Source organism: Daktulosphaira vitifoliae, unplaced genomic scaffold (genome assembly GCF_025091365.1).
Source record: "Daktulosphaira vitifoliae isolate Bord-2020 unplaced genomic scaffold, ASM2509136v1 Scaffold_104, whole genome shotgun sequence".
NCBI classification, from domain to species: domain Eukaryota; kingdom Metazoa; phylum Arthropoda; class Insecta; order Hemiptera; family Phylloxeridae; genus Daktulosphaira; species Daktulosphaira vitifoliae.
In genome coordinates, this window is record NW_026099673.1 from 13,624 (window position 1) to 33,867 (window position 20,244).

A 20,244-nucleotide genomic window follows, 5' to 3' on the forward strand; every position below is an offset into this window, starting at 1 on the left:
AAAAAATTACAAATTTAAAAATCGCTAATTTTCGAAATTTTTTCAATTTTTTTTACTTAAAAGTGCCATAACTTTTTCAAATATAAACATATCAATATAATTCTTTTTTATATAGATGCATAATGTCATTACCTATCATTTGGTATATTTTTTTTTTATATCTGACCCTTTACCTGCCCACAGGGGGGGATTTAAAATGACAACTTTTTTACAAAAAATTAATTTTTTCAACTTAACTTTTGAAAGTGTTTCGGAAGGTCTGACACTTTTATATATATCTTAAATTAAATCTTATGTAATATACTTTATCATGAAAAAAAAAAATTTCGGACTTTATTTTATCTTCGCGGTGAAAATAGCTACCGAATGCTATTATTTTGTAAAAATTCTCGATTTTATTTTTTACATTTTTAACTTTATAATGCTATAACTTATTGAAAAGTGTTTGGATCAACATAATTTTTTAATGAGAAATAATATTTTTTAATAATCCCTTTTTCATTCGACATACTTTATCTTAATCAGGATATTACTAAGGAACTAGCATTTTATGAAGCTTTTGGAATAATCCACCAATTTTTTAAAATTAAACACTATCTAAAGATTTGTATCGAAGCGTTTTTTTTTTATAGTGATTTTAATCACTGTCAGATATCATTATACTTGATCCAACTATGCCACGTCACCACTGTGCCGCGACCCCCCTGTGCTGGGTTTTTTAATNCCAACTATGCCACGTCACCACTGTGCCGCGACCCCCCTGTGCTGGGTGTTTAAATTTTGCAGCTTTTAAAATGTTTTGTTTAAAAGTTTGATTTATTACTTCCATTGCATATTTTATATTTAAATATGTACGTAACTAATACAAATAAGAAAAATAAATATATTTTTTTATGCTTTTATATAAATCTACATTGTATTTTAAGTTTTTCTTAATCAATTTATACTTTCATTATAAATAGATAACTGCACTATTTTATTACCAAAACCTATTTAATATTCTCTTAAAAATTTGGCAAAATGAACTGTGTAATTTATTTTGGTGTGATATTATGTGTTAAATCTTCTTTTGTGATAAGTTCGGTAATTAAAATAAAAATTCATTATTTGTAATTCAATTTTTAAACTTTAATTAAAAAAGTTATCTGTTTACTAGACCGATCGGTGTTTTGAACTCATTGATGAAATTCTAAGAAATCCACATAGTCCAATTCAACCTAAAAGACTAACACAAGAAGAAAGACTTGATAAAGTAACGTTTTAACATATAATAAAAAATAATCACTTGTAGCTAATAATATTTAATATTTAAAATTAAAAATATATTGAATAAGTAACAAAAATTACTAAAAAATTTCGGATACGTATTTCGGTAACCATTAGCTAGTACACTCACCAGCAAGTTGCTCTCCTTCCTTTATTACATTTTTGTGTTTGGAATCATTTTGATATTACGATTTCGTTATATCCATTAAATCAATTTCTCTTATAATCCACAGTTCTTTATCAAAATCTATTTTACTCATAAAAATATTAACTTATCTGTAAAGTTTATTATTAAAGCTGACATATTGAATTGTCAGCTATGGTTGGAATTGTTCGGAATGTGTATGTGTTTTCCGATAAATTTCAAAATTTAGTTACCTCTACTTTTCTAATTAATAAATCCAAAAAAGCCAGTCCTCCCTCTACTTTCTTTTCATACGTGAAATTAATGGATAGGTAAAATTAATTTAAATATTGTAATAAGTCCACCGTATTATAATCTGTCTTTATTACTAAAAGTATCATTTACATACCATAACTCAAATTTTCCATAAATTTATTTCAAACCTACTCATGAAAAGTCTTTAATGAAAATCTTGAATTTTTTTCAATTAATAATTTTAGGTGATCACCCATTAATTTTTCAGTGTAAAATTTGTTTTAAGATCGAACATAATATTTTTTTAGTATTAACTCAGTATTTCTGTTTCTTCAACGGAAAACACAACGTTGGTGTAAAACTCAACTAATTTTTCACCTCTTTTTTAAAAAATAAAATTACTTATGGTTTATTGTCCTCTTATTTTTAAGTCCTGAAAATAAATTTTGAAATTTTTTCTTTAACTTTTCTTTTTTTGTTTAAAATTTGTGTTGAATCACCTGGTACATTTTCTGCTCGAAAATATCCTACTGTAAAATTTTAAGTTATTATTTTTATGTAAAACAACGTTTTAACTCTTACGAATATACATATTTTATTGACTGTTTATATTTAATGTTGAAGAAACACGTGAAATTATTATAAAGACTTGTATGGAAACATAATTAAGTATAAATATTATATGTTATCAGGCTAATGAAATAGCGTTAACGTTTGGAAATCAGAGTGTCGAACCAATCGATGAATATGTGGTAATTTTTTTTTATCAAAAAATTTTTGTTCGAGTAGATATTACATAATTAAATAAAACTATACAGAGTGATAATCTGTAAAGAAAAAAAAAAGTACTAATAATTATTATTTTTAAATTAAATCATATGAAATGTACAAATGTATATTTGTACATTTCTTTTTTTAACGATACATCAAATGATCACAATTATCTAATAAAATATATAAATCTCAAAATTAAAAAAAAATTCTCTTTATCAAAAAAAAAAAGTTTCTTAACCAGCTTTCTACATATAAAAAATTTAAAGTATTTATTGACGAATTAGGTTTGATATAATAATAGGTGTTCACTACAAAATTAAATAATTGTTCCATGTAATTTATTTATTTTTTAACTTTATTTGTGTGTGTTACTATGAATCTTTATATTCCAAAATTTATTTGTTACATGTTTCTATATCTTCTTTTCCTCGTTAATTATATCCTTTTTATCAGGATATAATTAACTAGAAGTTTATGTTTAATTAATAATTTAATTATTAGAAATTTGAGGTATCTGAAGAATTAGAAAAAATATTAAAGAAATTACCCGAAAATTATTTTTCAAATAAAGTTAGAATTGGAGAATTTATAAAAAAATTGTTGGAAACTGATGACAATAACGTACCAAAAATTATTGACAAATTGACATATTTCGATAGTAAGGAAGTTTACTTAAATATTTGTATTAAGTTCTACGACATACGTGTATTCCCGTCTTTTATGTTAGCTTCGATGCCAAGGTTAGAACGTATTAATTTTATTATCATTATTTTTTTTTTGTTATGGAATAAAAATGATTTTATAAGACTAAGATGCTATAATAATGTAAAAAAAGAGTAATGTATCATTATTATTATGGAAATTCTATCAGGAACTTAAAATTGTTCAATCATTTATTTATTTTACTTAAAACTTATAAAATAACATTTTATAATGTGCAAGTTTATTTTATAAGATAATATAATAGCAAAATAAACTACAAGTGTTATACATATAGTTGTATAATATTGTTTACTTATTTCATTTTACTCTATTTGATCATTTTTTAAAACGCATTAGAGCTCCATTTTCGCCATCGTTATACATAATATCATTATTATTAACAACATACGGTCACAACTAGTTTAAAATTATTATTTTCTCTCTCTTCTACTTCTTCTTCCTCGCCTTAATCTCAACTACTCGAGGTTGGCAACCTTTATCCTAAACTTCCACTTGACACTATCTCCCACATCTTCTACGTTCACATCAGCTGTCCTTAAATCGCATTCAATAGCATCCCTCCATCTATATTTTGGTCTTCCTATACCTCTTCTTCCTTCAACATTCATTTCTATAACTGTTCTTACAGCTTCCAATTCTTCTTTCCTTATAACATGATCAAACCATCTAAGTCTATTTTTTCTCATCTTATCCACGATTGACGTTACACCTATACTCCCTCTTATATGCTCGTTCCTTTTCTTATCTTCTTTAGTCACTCCACTCATCCATCTAAGCATTCTCATCTCTGGTACACTCATTCTCTGCTCTACTTTTTTATCAACCGCCCAACACTCTGAACCATACATCATAGCTGGTCTCACTACAGTCTTGTAGAATTTACCTTTCAACCTCATTGGAATTTTTTTATCGCATAAGACACCAGACGCTTCTTTCCACTTCAACCAACCGCACTTAATCCTCGTCAATACCACCGCTCTTTTGCAAAGCTGATCCTAAATACTTAAAACTTTCGACCTCTATCACGTCTTCGCTTATTGTCACTGATCTCCTCATTTCAACTAACTTGTGTTTTTCTTTATCAAACTCGTACTCTATATACTCTGTTTTACTTCTACTTATTTTTAAACCCTTTTCTGTAAGAGGTGATCTCCACACCTCTAGCCTTTGATTAATTTTCTCCCAATTTTCTCCTATTAACACTATGTGGTCAGTAAACAGCATGCACCAAGGCACTATGTAGAATAAGTAAGGGCTTAAAGAAGAACATTGGTGCACTCCTACTATTACTAGAAAACCTTCTGTTACTCCTCCTACGCTTTTTACCCTGGTACAAGTGCCATCATACATATCTTCCATTATATTAATTTGCCTTTTTGGAACTTTTTCTATTTTCTCTCTAAAACTGAAAATCTAAAAAAACATGACATAAAATTATATAGTAATACCAGGCACTTTTTAGGCTCTCTTGAAAAATAAAATAANACTTTTTAGGCTCTCTTGAAAAATAAAATAATGTAGATATTTGGTATGAAGGATTAACTAATGACATGATACTTCATCCCTAATAGATAAGTGTCATATATTTTTTATAAATTGTTATCATATTTTTTAAGTTATATGCCAGAAATGCCATTAAAAATTTCAAAGTCTGAATTCATGTCCCATTAGGTTTTTTTCTAAATATGCCTATGAATACAAGGAAACGATCTCTCCTAATACTAAAAAGAATTTATACATACCATATATTTATTATACTACGAAATCCACCGTACCTTAAAATGTAAATGTCAAAGTAATTATTTCAACATACGAAGATCCTAGTAACGCTTTGCATAACTTCTCATTAATTCAATCTCTACTTTAAATTACAAATATCTCTTACTTATAAAATTATTATATATGTTATTATTTATAAACGTTTTCTAAATGATTTTAGAAGAAAATTTCCTTAAAATTATTTAAAATAATGTTAAAATAATCACAATTTAAAATGGTGCCGACTTTTCTAAAACATTTTAGTTTAAAAATTTGTTTAACTAAAATATTTTTAGTTTTTGTTCATTAGGTTAACAGGAAAAACATTTTCTCTGCTTAATTATTTTTAAAGTAAGAATAAAATTATGTATTTGTATTTTTTAGAAGAGGAATATATAGACGCAAGAATTTGTAGACAAATAATAAATAATCAATATTACCCAATTCCTAGTCATTTTGTTAATAAATTTAATATGCTCGCTTATATATTTAAAAAATTTGATCAAAATAAAACCGGAAGAATCGCTATTAAAGATTTCGAGTATGTCATCAAAAAAGTTCTTGTTAATGATATAGTACAAACAAAAATATTAAAGAGTTTATCTGGCGTAAAAGACGTTTGTTATGAAGGTACGTATCAATTTTTACTTAGACATTTTCATAACATGATTTAACTAACATAATTTATTTTATATTAGCATGGTTATTGAAAAAAAGAAAAGATGTGTATGAAAGCCAATATGGTCTGAAAGGCTTATATATGAAATTTATAACTTCGATAGCATAGAAAAAAAAGTTTTTAATTTATATAAAAGTACTTGTTTTTTAAAATAAATCATATAATTACCAAATACTTTTACATTTCTTAATAAAATATATAATAAAACAAAAACAAAAATTATCAACTGTATACATAGAATTATAACTACTTAGGTTACATGAATGAATACTTAAATTATATTTTAATCACTTGTTGGAATTATCAAAAATAGGTTAAGAAAATAAAAAATATTTTTAATTAAAGAATCAGAATACAAATACGTTTTTCAATTAAAAATGTCATTCATTCTTAAAATTTTGATCACTGTATACTTTGCCAAATTTATCAATTTATATAAAATTTACCGTATTGTTCACTCAGCCGAAAATTATTTTAATTACTTGTTAGATTTATCAAAAATAGGTTAAAATATGTTCGATCTACGTATGCGCGCTGACAAGTCGCCGGCTTACAAGAAAAATTATTATAAAGACGATACAGTCATAGTGGACATCATATATGATCTACTATAGTAGATTTTAATATTCACATTTATTATTATTTGATTTATTTATTATATGTATTGAACGAGTTCGCAACATTTGGTCCATCGAGCCGCATCGATAAATTAGTATATAATTTAAATTTGTAAGTTTTGTTATCGCCGTGCTCGTCGTCGTACGTTTGTTTCGATTAAGTTCATAAGTGTATCGTTTAAGGTGTGTTTCGTATTTTTATTTTTTTATTTATCGTATATCCATTCGTAATTAGTTCGAGATTCGTTTAAGAATAGACTAAGTAAGTTCTAATTCTCATCACGTGCTATTCCTGGTGTTACGGTAAAAAAGCCATAATTCGTGTAACGTGTTCTATTATAGAAATACCATTGGTTTTTTTATTCGAAAGCCTATATAGTACACTCTACATTTAACACAATACAGCGTTATTGTAATCTAGTTAGTTAAAAAACCTAGCACAAGGGGGATCGCGGCACAGTGGCGATGTGTCATAGTTGGATCAAGTATAATGATATCTGACAGTGATTAAAATCACTATAAAAAAAAACGCTTCGATGCAAATCTTTAGATATTGTTTAATTTTAAAAAATTGGTGTATTATTATAAAAGCAACACCTGATTAAGATAAAGTATGTCGAATGAAAAAGGGATTATTAAAAAATATTATTTCTCATTAAAAAATTATGTTGATCCAAACACTTTTCAATAAGTTATAGCATTATAAAGTTAAAAATGTAAAAAATAAAATCGAGAATTTTTACACAATAATAGCATTCGGTAGCTATTTTCACGGTGAAGATAAAATAAAGTCCGAAATATTTTTTTTGCATAATAAAGCACATAACATTAGCTTTGATTTAAGATATATATAAAAGTGTCAGATTTTACGAAACACTTTCAAAATTTAAGTTGAAAAAGTAAATTTTTTGTGAAAAAGTTGTAATTTTGAATCTGAAAATTGCTATTTTCTTAAATTTAATGCCGCTTATGAGAGTTTACAAACCCAAACATTCAATCAATTTAAAATTTCAATTTTGAAATTATGTTTTAATTATAATATATAACATAAAAAGGGTTCCTCATAAATACGGGTTTTTTTCCTTAAAGGGACGAAAAAGTTAATTTTTTTTGAAAAAGTTGTCATTTTAAATGCCCCCCTGTAGGCAGGTTTAGAGCCAAATTTATAAAAAAAAATACCCAAATGATAGGTAAAAACATTATGCATCTTTTAAAAAAAATTATATCTATTTATTCTATTTCGAAAAAATTATATTAGTAAAAAGAAATAAAAAAAATTTCGAAAATTAATGATTTTTAAATTTGTATTTTTTTTGGAGATTTCCTCATTTAAGGGGAACGAGTGAAATTTTTTCAATTTTTGAGGGTAATGTCTTCGACTAGATACGATTTGTGATCTTTTGACGTATCATTTAAAGAAATCGGTCTGGTGAGAGCTGAGAAAAAGTGGTAACAGACACAAAAAAAAACACATCATAGTAAAACCAATACCTTCTCAGCTTCACATCAAAGCTAAAATAAAAAATATTTTTAATTAATGAATCAGAATCTAAATACGTTTTTCAATTTAATGTGTCATTAATTCTTAAAATTTTGATCACTGTATACTTTGCAAAATTTATCCTTTAAATGTGATTTATATATTTTATATAAGAAATCTTTTAAGCCCACGTCAGTAAAAGTTATATGCACATATGACTATAATAATAATAATAATAATAATATTTTTCAATACTACTTTTATGGGTGTACATTTTACGACACTGCAAATGGATTCTCACAGGTTTTTTATCATTTGAGTATTCAAAGTTTTAATTTTACGTTAAATAATGACTGTTTATTCTTTATTCAAATGTTTATTATTAATGAATTAAATTTGTGATATTTTTAAAATCATTTAGTTTCACATAATTATTATGTTATACACGTTATATAAAAAAAAAATCGAAAAATAATAACAATAAATAATCATAAGAAATATTTTAATCATAGTGCGGTAAAAACCTAAATAACTATTTGAATATAATAATAATAATAAGTAAAAATCTATTATACTCAATGATAATTACATGTATCTTGGTAAATAAAACAATTAATGTAAGGGTATGAAAAGGTTGAATATTAGGGTGGTTCTTATTTTATAAACTTTTATTGTTCAATCTCCTTACCTTCCAATTTTTTTCGTTATTATACGAGTCATTTGGGTAAAATTTAGTTTTGATAAGTTACACTCTTCAAGTGATGAATCGAAGTTAAAAATTCTCTATATATATATATATTTTATAAAAACCGAAAAATAATAACAATAAATACTATGATGATCAATAAAATAACCATGTACGAACAGTTTGTATGTTAACGAAATGCACAATACTAAACTGATTATTGATATTATATCAAATTAATAAGATTATAGGTAATTAGTACTAGTCTGGCTACAGAAACCAAAGGTTTGTACTGCGATCTAGAAATGGCGACAAAAGCAACTCGCAAAGGACGGAGTGTCGCCTTTGGGGAGATACCTTTTAGGCACGACGTCGATTCGGTGGTGTCGTGTCGTCGCCAGGACTTGACGATTCGGCATAAAATTCAAATAAACAGGTGTCGCAATCTAACGGTATAGGAGCGCGGCAATTGGAGTATAAAAAATAAGAAATGTGCTACTATATTTATCAAAAGCAGTAAATTTTGTTGTGGTTTGTGTCAGAAGGGTTCGTCTAAAAATTTGATGGTTTCGTTTCTCAAAGCTCGTCGAGTCGGGCGGATATTCGGTCAGAGCGTCCGGTCGATAAGTGATCACTCAGAACANACAAATATTTTTATAAGAATAATGTATTATAAAAACATTTGTATAATATTATTTTTTAAAAAATGTTTTCGGGACTTGAAAGTGTTCAATTATTTATTTATTTTACTTAACACTTATAAAATAGCATTTCATAATGTGCTAGTTTATTTTATATGATAATATAATTGCAAAATAAACTCCTAGTGTTATACATACAGTGTACTTTTCTCATTTTACTCTATTTTATCATTTGTTAAACCACATTTGAGGTCCATTGCCGCTTTACTCAAATATTTTAAAAGTTCGTTATGCTGCACGTGCACTCGTTATTGTTATACATAATATCATTATTATTTACAATATATGGTTACAGCTAGTTCAAAACTATTATTTTCTCTCCAAAACTGAAAATCTAAAACATTTATGCTATAAAATTATGTAGTAATACCAGGCACATTTTAAGTTCTCTTGAAAAATAAATAAAATGTAGACACATGGTATTGCGGATTAACGAATGTCATGATACTTCATTCCCTGATAGATAAGTGTAATATGTTTTTTAAAAATTGTTGTCATTTTTTCAACAGTAATGTGCCAGAAACATCAACAAAAGTTTCAAAGTCAGGACTCATGTCCTATTAAGTTTCTCCCTATACACATCTATGAATACAAGGAAACAATCTCTCCTAATACTAAAAAGAATTTATACATACCATATATGTACTACACTACGCAACCCTCCGAATCCTAAAATGTAAATGTCAAAATATTTATTTCAACATAACCAAGATCCCAGTAACGTGTCGCATAACTTCTCATTAATTTAATCACTAATTCAATTAAAAAATATCTTTTACTTATAAAAGTTATTATTTATATTATTTATAAACGTTTTCTAAATGATTTTAGGTGTAAATTTCTTTAAAATCAATTAGGATAATATTAAATAATCAAATTTTGAAATGATTCCAAATTTTCTAAAACATTTTAGTTTAAAAATTAGTTTTACTAAAGTATTTAAAATTTTTGTTCATTATGTTAACTAGAAAAAAGTTTTCTCTGCTTAATTATTTTAAAAATAAGAATTAAATTATGTATTTGTATTTTCTAGAAAATGAATTATTAGACCTAAGAATTTGTAAACAAATTATGAATAATCAATATTACCCAGTACCACATGATTGGGTTTTAAAATGTCTTAAGCTCAATTTTGAATTTAAAAAATGTGATCCAGATAACACCGGAAGAATCGCTATTGATGATTTTCAGAATGTCATCAATCAAATTTTTGTTAATGATTTAGTAAAAAAACATATTTTTAAGAGTTTATCTGGCGTAAAAGACGTAAAAGACGTTTGTTATGAAGGTACGTATCAATTTTTACTTAAACATTTTCATTACATGATTTAACTAACATAATTTATTTAATATTAGCATGGTTATTGAATATAAGAAAAAACTTGTATGAAAGTCAATTTGGTTTGCACTGTTTAGGAATGAAATGTCTTACTTGCATGGCATAGTAAAAACAATATTTTTAATTTATATAAAAAGTGTCTGTTTTTTTAAATAAATCATATTATTACCAAAACATTTCTACATTTCTTAATAAAATATATAACAAAACAAAAAAAAACAAAACAAAAATAATCAATGTGCATAGTATTATAATTATTTAGGTAACTTGATTGAATACTTAAATTATATTTTAATAAATTGTTGGAATTATCAAAAATAGGTTACGAATAAAATATATTTCTTGTTAAAATTAAATAATTAGAATTCAAATACAATTTTAAATTTAAATGTTTCACTCATTCTCAAAATTTCGATCACTGTATATTTTCCCAAAATTATCCGTTTAAATTTGATTTATATAAGAAATATTTTAAATCCAGGGTAGTAAAAAATTAATTGCACATCTGGCTATAATAATTAAAATAATATTTTTGCTTAGGCGTTACTACTTTTACGGATGTACATTTTGCGACATTACACATGGATTGTCACAGGTTTTCTATCACAAAAGTATTCAAAATGTTCATAATGTCTTTCGACATTAATAAAATAAAATTTTAATTCTACGTTCAATAACAACTGTTTAAACTTTATTCAAATGTTAATTATGAATGAAGTAAATTTGTGACAATTTTAAAATCATTTATTTTCACAATTATAACATAATTATTATGGTATACGTATTATATATTTTATAAAAACCGAAAAATAATAACAATAAATACTATGATGATCAATACAATAACCATGTACGAACAGTTTGTATGTTAACGAAATGCACAATACTAAACTGATTATTGATATTATATCAAATTAATAAGATTATAGGTAATTAGTACTAGTCTGGCTACAGAAACCAAAGATTTGTACTGCGATCTAGAAATGGCGGCATANAACCAAAAGTTTGTTCTGCGATCTAGAAATGGCGACAAAAGCAACTCGCAAAGGACGGAGTGTCGCCTTTGGGGAGATACCTTTTAAGCACGACGTCGCTTCGGTGGTGTCGTGTCGTCGCCAAGACTTGACGATTCAGCATAAAATTCAAATAAACGGGTATCGCAATCTAACGGTATAGGAGCGCGGCAATTGGAGTATAAAAAATAAGAAATGAGCTACTATATTTATCAAAAGCAATACTACTTTTACGGGTNAAAATAATATTTTTGCTTAGGCGTTACTACTTTTACGGATGTACATTTTGCGACATTACACATGGATTGTCACAGGTTTTCTATCACAAAAGTATTCAAAATGTTCATAATGTCTTTCGACATTAATAAAATAAAATTTTAATTCTACGTTCAATAACAACTGTTTAAACTTTATTCAAATGTTAATTATGAATGAAGTAAATTTGTGACAATTTTAAAATCATTTATTTTCACAATTATAACATAATTATTATGGTATGCGTATTATATATATTATAAAAACCGAAAAATAATAACAATAAATACTATGATGATCAATACAATAACCATGTACGAACAGTTTGTATGTTAACGGAATGCTCAATACTAAACTGATTATTGATATTTTATCAAATTAATAAGATTATAGGTAATTAGTATTAGTCTGGCTACAGAAACCAAAGGTTTGTACTGCGATCTAGAAATGGCGGCATAAGCAACTCGCAAAGGACGGAGTGTCGCCTTGGGGGAGATACCTTTTAGGCACGACGTCGATTCGGTGGTGTCGTGTCGTCGCCAAGACTTGACGATTCAGCATAAAATTCAAATAAACGGGTATCGCAATCTAACGGTATAGGAGCGCGGCAATTGGAGTATAAAAAATAAGAAATGAGCTACTATATTTATCAAAAGCAATACTACTTTTACGGGTGTATATTTTGCGACATTGCACATGGATTATCACAGGTTTTCTATCATAAAAGTATTCAAAATGTTTATAATGTCTTTCGACACTAATAAAATAAAATTTTAATTCTACGTTCAATAACAACTGTTTAAACTTTATTCAAATGTTAATTATGAATGAAGTAAATTTGTGACAATTTTAAAATCATTTATTTTCACAATTATAACATAATTATTATGGTATGCGTATTATATATATTATAAAAACCGAAAAATAATAACAATAAATACTATGATGATCAATACAATAACCATGTACGAACAGTTTGTATGTTAACGGAATGCTCAATACTAAACTGATTATTGATATTTTATCAAATTAATAAGATTATAGGTAATTAGTATTAGTCTGGCTACAGAAACCAAAGGTTTGTACTGCGATCTAGAAATGGCGGCATAAGCAACTCGCAAAGGACGGAGTGTCGCCTTGGGGGAGATACCTTTTTCGGCACGACGTCACTTCGGTGGTGACATGTAGTCGCCAGGACTTGACGATTAAAATTAAATNACTGATTATTGATATATTATCAAATTAATAAGATTATAGATAATTAGTACTAGTCTGGCTAAAGAAACCAAAAGTTTGTTCTGCGATCTAGAAATGGCGACAAAAGCAACTCGCAAAGGACGGAGTGTCGCCTTTGGGGAGATACCTTTTAAGCACGACGTCGCTTCGGTGGTGTCGTGTCGTCGCCAGGACTTGACGATTCNTTCGGTGGTGTCGTGTCGTCGCCAAGACTTGACGATTCAGCATAAAATTCAAATAAACGGGTATCGCAATCTAACGGTATAGGAGCGCGGCAATTGGAGTATAAAAAATAAGAAATGTGCTACTATATTTATCAAAAGCAGTAAATTTTGTTGTGGTTTGTGTCAGAAGGGTTCGTCTAAAAATTTGATGGTTTCGTTTCTCAAAGCTCGTCGAGTCGGGCGGATATTCGGTCAGAGCGTCCGATCGATAAGTGATCACTCAGTACAAAATTGGCAACACATTCCGGTGAGCAATCAATCGTGTTCTAAAGAGAACAATAACAGGTGAATTCGAGTNAAAAATGTCAGCCTAATTTGATTATATACGGAGTTCCTGAATCTACGTCGACGTTTGTAACTGAGCGAATAGCACATGACAAATTGACAATATTCTTGTTTCACTTCCTAGTGCTGGTTCCCTGAACTTATAACTTGTCCACCTTGACAAACTTAATAATTATTAGATTAATTAATCTAATAATTATTTAAAAATATCTAAATTAAAATTAAATTTATCAATCAGCGCACGAAATTAGACAATTTTTTTTATAATAATGTCTTTTTTGTTTATTCTTTTTTTTTTTGGATTTAGTTAGTTTCATATGCATTTCTATTTATCTATTATAAAAATAAATAATTTTTTCGTTTATCCCTTTTGTTTAACAGGGATGTCGACTTTATTTTTTTAAATGAAGCATAAATATTTAATTACCTTATAATAAACATTATTTGATTTTTTTTTTAAATTAAATTAATGTCTATAATTTACTCCAAAAGAGTGGGTGTGTTAATTAAATCACAATGAACGCAATACAAATATTCAGCAAAATATCGTCATAACATTTTGAACAGTAATTAATTTTAATATATGCGTTTCTTAACACATTTACACTTATAAATTACTAGGATAAGTCACATACACTTATGTGAGTACAGATAAATGCTTAGGTATAAAATATAAGATATATGATATTCAATCATACGAGTAAGTGATCAATAAATATAGTTTAAAAAAACTAAAAAACACGCTTTTAAAGCACATTGAACTAAAAAGTTCAAAATAATTTTTAAAATGAGCTTAAAACAATATTGAACGAAAAGTACTAGAATTATTGTGATAAAAGCGTGGGTGCTTCGTGCCATATTTTTCGTATATTGAGCGCCCGACGCTTTTATCACAATAATTCTAGTACTTTTCGTTCAATATTGTTTTAAGCTCATTTTAAAAATTATTTTGAACTTTTTAGTTCAATGTGCTTTAAAAGCGTGTTTTTTAGTTTTTTTAAACTATATTTATTGATCACTTACTCGTATGATTGAATATCATATATCTTATATTTTATACCTAAGCATTTATCTGTACTCACATAAGTGTATGTGACTTATCCTAGTAATTTATAAGTGTAAATGTGTTAAGAAACGCATATATTAAAATTAATTACTGTTCAAAATGTTATGACGATATTTTGCTGAATATTTGTATTGCGTTCATTGTGATTTAATTAACACACCCACTCTTTTGGAGTAAATTATAGACATTAATTTAATTTAAAAAAAAAATCAAATAATGTTTATTATAAGGTAATTAAATATTTATGCTTCATTTAAAAAAATAAAGTCGACATCCCTGTTAAACAAAAGGGATAAACGAAAAAATTATTTATTTTTATAATAGATAAATAGAAATGCATATGAAACTAACTAAATCCAAAAAAAAAAAGAATAAACAAAAAAGACATTATTATAAAAAAAATTGTCTAATTTCGTGCGCTGATTGATAAATTTAATTTTAATTTAGATATTTTTAAATAATTATTAGATTAATTAATCTAATAATTATTAAGTTTGTCAAGGTGGACAAGTTATAAGTTCAGGGAACTAGCACTAGGAAGTGAAACAAGAATATTGTCAATTTGTCATGTGCTATTCGCTCAGTTACAAACGTCGACGTAGATTCAGGAACTCCGTATATAATCAAATTAGGCTGACATTTTTCACGCGCAAATGTTTCTTGGATAACTTGTGACACTGCAGATTGTGATGTATCAACTGAGCTTGAATTTTCCAAACTTGTAACTTTACTTTTCAGTGCATCAATTTCTTTACTAAGCCTAGTATTTTCTTNCAGTGCATCAATTTCTTTACTAAGCTTAGTATTTTCCTTCTTCAATTCAGTCATTTGATCAGAAACCCGCAACGAGTCAGCATTGAAGTCTTTGTATTGCGAAGCCTGCAGTTCAGACATTGCCTTATTGCAAGATAATACTTCAACCTTTAAATCCTTTAACAGAACCATCAAATCTTCATTTGAGATCATATTGGTTTTATTACTCATGTCAGCTCGATTGGACGATCTATTAACTGACCTCCCAAAGGAGATAGTTAGAGAAGACCGAGTAGTAACTCTTGAAGTGTCTTTTTGAGGAGTATTTGGACTCATAATGATATTCAATATAATATACTCCTTAAAAGTATAAAAACGCAACCAAAATCACAACCGGTAATGCTGATACAGCGTACAATTGAAAAAAACAGGAGCGTTTAAGTCACCAAAAAAAAAAAAAATACAGCTGGTTGGTGATGTGTGTAAAACAAATAACCAANCAAAAAAAAAAAAAAAATACAGCTGGTTGGTGATGTGTGTAAAACAAATAACCAATGTGTGATAAGAAATTAAATTATAGTCGTTAACTCACCAACAAGTGAAACTTAATACGCTAATAACTGCCAAAGTTAATAATCGATATCAAAAGCATTAGGAGTTAACACTTACTATATAAAACTACAACAAAGAATGACTCAACGACTAATTGTTATGTTAAAAATAAAAGATTGTAGACTACACGCACAAATCATAACGTTATCAAATAATCAAAATACTATTCGAATGACGCTATAGGTCGTCCAAACACTGCTCGTGTGTGCATATCCACAAATAGTGAGGTAAACGACTTTTATATTCGCACACGACAAATGTATTACAACTATTTTACTATTTAAAAATTGGCGTTTTTAATAAAAATGCTGAATTAAGAACATACAATTAATAATCTTTTTTTAATTAATTTTAGTAGAGAGTGTGATCGTCCCGGCGTCCAAGCCACAAGCCGCCACTGCATTGAGATATTATTAATAATAATATTTTGTTATTTTATACCTCAAGATTTTCTAATGAAAACAATAGTGAGTGGAAATTTGTACAACACTTATCATAATTCTAGGTAATAATGGATTTATCTAATTTTAAAAATTCAACTAATTTTTGACTTATTTCATTTGGATCAATATCACTGGAAATTATATTGTCTCTTAATTTACATAAAAATGTATTGATTATATAAATTAATTATATATATAAATACTGATTGCCTTGAATTATAACTTTATAATATTGTTGAATTGTTATCATGGCGGAATCCATTTTTACTAAATTTACTAGAATCATTCACATATGTTACAAAACTAGACAGGTCATAATGTTGCAAATATGTTAAGCTTTTGTATTTGGAATTCATTAAGGCTTTGAAATTATTTTTAGGATTATTTGTAATTTTTTTCATTGTAAAAAATATAGTGCCTACATTAATTCTCTACTAAATTAAATGAATTTAAATGTATTTAACAATTAATTAAGATCTAAAGCTTCTAACAATGGATATCTACACTACCCTCGTCTGACTATAAAAACCCATTTTTTCCTATTTATATCAGTTGTTTTAGTAATTTTAAAATACACAAAATATGCGACACTTTGATCAGGGTTCTTATTCTTTGGCATTTAGTTTATTTTTTATTTAATTAGGACTTTTAATAATTCTTTTAATCTTAAACTAAACTTGGAATAAATTTAATATAAATTGTATTTTGGTGTATCTTTTATTTTAAATTTATTTGTTTATTAATAATAAATTGTTTATATTTCTTATCATGGAAATTATTGTCAATTATATCTTATACATCAAACATCTTGAAATTATTTTATTTTATAATAAACCCAACTCAAATTTAAATATTCATTTAATGCTAAATGTTTATTGTGAGCTAAATCTTACCATTACTTCAGATTAAAATTAATTTAATAATAATTTTATTGGATTAATTGTATTGCAACTCTATACTTACTGGATACATTTTTACTAAGAGTAAAAATCTATTGTGAACATTTCTTATTAAGTAGCTAAACATTGAGCTTAATGTCTTTGTTTTAACGAACATCGTACCGGCAGACAACACAAAGAAACTTACGAATATATTTTTAGTGTTTAATTTTTGTCTTGGTGATTAATGTGCCGCATCCTTTCAAGGAGCTTGCGCCGGGACACATTAGGCCACTACAATACCACCTTGATAAATCTTCTACATAGATATAAATATTTTTGAATCTTGTTTTGGCTAGGCCAGAGGAAGATTTAAAAACTACTGGTGTCAATCTCTCAAAAAAATATAATCCCCCAAAAGCATACATATTCAATAAAATCAAATAAGAGTACATTGTTGAATTATATATACATATAACAAAAATATAGACTGTAGAGAATCTTTTAAATATAAAAAACATTCATAGATTTTGTGTTACGATCTCGTATTATTTAAAATTAAATATATTTTCTAGACAGTCATATTGACTATACAATGCGTAGTGGACAGTGTTTGAAATATAGTGTGAATTCAAACTAAACATTGAATTGTTTAAAATATAGTTATGTTACATAAAATAAAAGGTAAGTACAAGTTAAACTTATGCTTTCAAATAATAAACAATATATTGCGTAATAACCATCAAGATAATTTATACAATTTTGTAAGGGATATTTATCATGATTTATTGAATATTGTTAAATCCCGTGATCAATCCACTATTTTGTCGTATTCGTTTGTGTTTGTTTTATTTATTTGACCATCACCCTAATGTATTTAACCACCATTAATCACATTTCTAAATCTCCATTTATTTATATCATTATACTCTTTACACCCTTACTTATTTTGCCATATTTAAACACATGTTATTCCATCATATATTATCTTATCTTATTTTGTATTATTTAATCATACATTTATTGCATTATCCTTATTATTCTAACTACGAATAAGTCCTTTAATTTTTTTTGGTATATTACAAGCACTGAGGCCTTCATATCAGAATTTACACCATATTACTTTATTTTATTCCTTTAACTGGCCATATAAATATTTCTTTAACGCACACTTTTTTTTACTTTTCTATTATATTTTTCTTTTTATTATTGATATATTACATTAGTATAAAAATAAAACACTCACGTTTCACCACTAGCTATTTACTTTAACTAAATGAACCAATCAAAACAAAGTTGTTAAAAAGATTTATTCAATTGATCGTATTATAAAATTTGATTATAATTGTAAAAATCCATCATTAAATTCAGGTGAAACTAATTTTAATTTAACCTTGGCTAATATATCAATAACAATTAAATTGTACAGATATTTTTATTATTAATACCTTAAATAAACAAATATTTATTTAAACTAAATCATAAAATAATTTTTTAAATCCTTAAAATTATATTATTTTATATAAACACAAAACTTAAAAAGATATTTTAAATAATATAATTATACAAATTTGTATTAGTTATACATTGTGTATTATTTGTACAATAATTATGTCAAGCAAGATTCCATACTGTTGTGCGTTCTTAAACTGTGAAGTATGTATTAATAATATATTAACATTAATTAATCCCAGGATAAATTAAATCATTAACCTTAGTCTGTTTATTTATTACAGTAAATTTAATTAAATTTTTTATTCATCTCTAAACTGTTAATTATGTATTGTTAAATAGCTATAGTTAAAAAGAACGATCAATGTTAGATATCAAATTTACTATTAAATTTAATAATTTTCTATAAATTCAATATTAATGAAAATAAATATTGTAATTTATGGTTTTTAGTTTGCAAAATACAAACGCCGTGTAAGACGACGATATGCACTTGAAGATCATGATCCTAATTCACAGGACAGCGGCTTTCTTGCTGCTCATTCAGATAATTCTAGATCAGTGTCAACATTATCTGAGAGCAATACATATACAGATGATTCAGATGATGAATTCTTAGACATTGCTGTATCCCCAACAGGATCGGTAATTATTTTACCTTTTAAAAAGTTTAACAGATTTTTTCCTAATTTTATTTTATTTTATTTCTAGTCTCCAGATTCACTTCTACTTGGATTCAGTACATTAATAGAAGAAGATATTATTAGCCAGTCATCAATTATTGTTAAAAGAAAAATTACAAAATATTCTTCAGATACTCCTCGCAAGACTGTAATTATTATAAAAAAAATGTATTATTTCAATAATCATAGATTTGATACATGTATAACTTATAGGATTTATTGTTTGGTGGTACTAAAAATAATGAAGCAGTTGTGAGAAAAAGAAAGTTGACACATGATTTAGAATCAAATCCTGAAATTAATGTATTATTAAAGAAAACTAGACCTAGTACGAAATCTAAACCGGCCGAGAGAAGTTAAGGTAAGAGGCTTTGAGCCGATTCAGTTTTATTTCTAATTACAGTAGAACCTCATTAATCCGAACCAATAAGGGCTCTAGGTTGTCTGATTTAATGAAAGTCCGGTTTAAACAAAATAACCAAACAACATGTTCGTATTATAGATTTAAGAATATTATATTATACTAATTACTATGTATGATATACAATATATATGTATTGCAACATGATATTAGTTTATGATAACTTTAATGACGATAGATAAGAATATATGTACTTATGGGAAATTCGAGGAACTTGCTATTATGTTTATTTTAGTCTACGGCATAAACTGCGTATTTTTCGTAATACTAGACAGCTATCCGGATTTAGCGAAGTCCGGATTAATTAGGTTCTACTGTTTATTAGATTTTAGTTTTAACTTGGAACGTTGAAGTCTCCCTTACAAATTTTTACTGTTCATATAGTTATTTGAACGAATTTCACTGATGGCAGCAGTGAATTTTTACCTGGGTTCATCACAGTTACGTGTTAGCGGGATTAGATTTGACTTGGTCTCTGGAAAATTTTTTATAAAAATAAAGTTAGAGTAGTTTATCTAATAC

At 26.6% G+C, this 20,244-nt stretch overlaps 1 protein-coding gene and 1 long non-coding RNA gene across 3 annotated transcripts; both read left to right on the forward strand.

Annotated features, from left to right (window-relative positions):
- The first annotated feature begins 932 nt into the window (after window positions 1-932).
- On the forward strand, window positions 933-10,570 carry LOC126909074 (uncharacterized). Of its 2 annotated transcripts, none has more exons than XM_050691456.1 (6): window positions 933-1,083; window positions 1,157-1,252; window positions 2,338-2,397; window positions 2,921-3,077; window positions 5,285-5,530; window positions 10,419-10,570. In XM_050691456.1, exons 1-6 carry the CDS (start codon window positions 1,021-1,023, stop codon window positions 10,505-10,507), a joined length of 711 nt encoding a protein of 236 aa, XP_050547413.1. In that variant the 5' UTR covers window positions 933-1,020; the 3' UTR covers window positions 10,508-10,570. The 2 variants fall into 2 exon arrangements, with proteins under 2 accessions (XP_050547413.1, XP_050547412.1); XM_050691455.1 differs by lacking the exon at window positions 10,419-10,570 and adding an exon at window positions 5,599-5,753.
- An 8,505-nt stretch (window positions 10,571-19,075) lies between these two features.
- Window positions 19,076-19,812, forward strand: LOC126909075 (uncharacterized). The gene is made up of 3 exons (XR_007704917.1): window positions 19,076-19,263; window positions 19,330-19,449; window positions 19,515-19,812. It is a non-coding gene; the product is annotated as an uncharacterized LOC126909075 (long non-coding RNA).
- The last annotated feature ends 432 nt before the right edge of the window (window positions 19,813-20,244 follow it).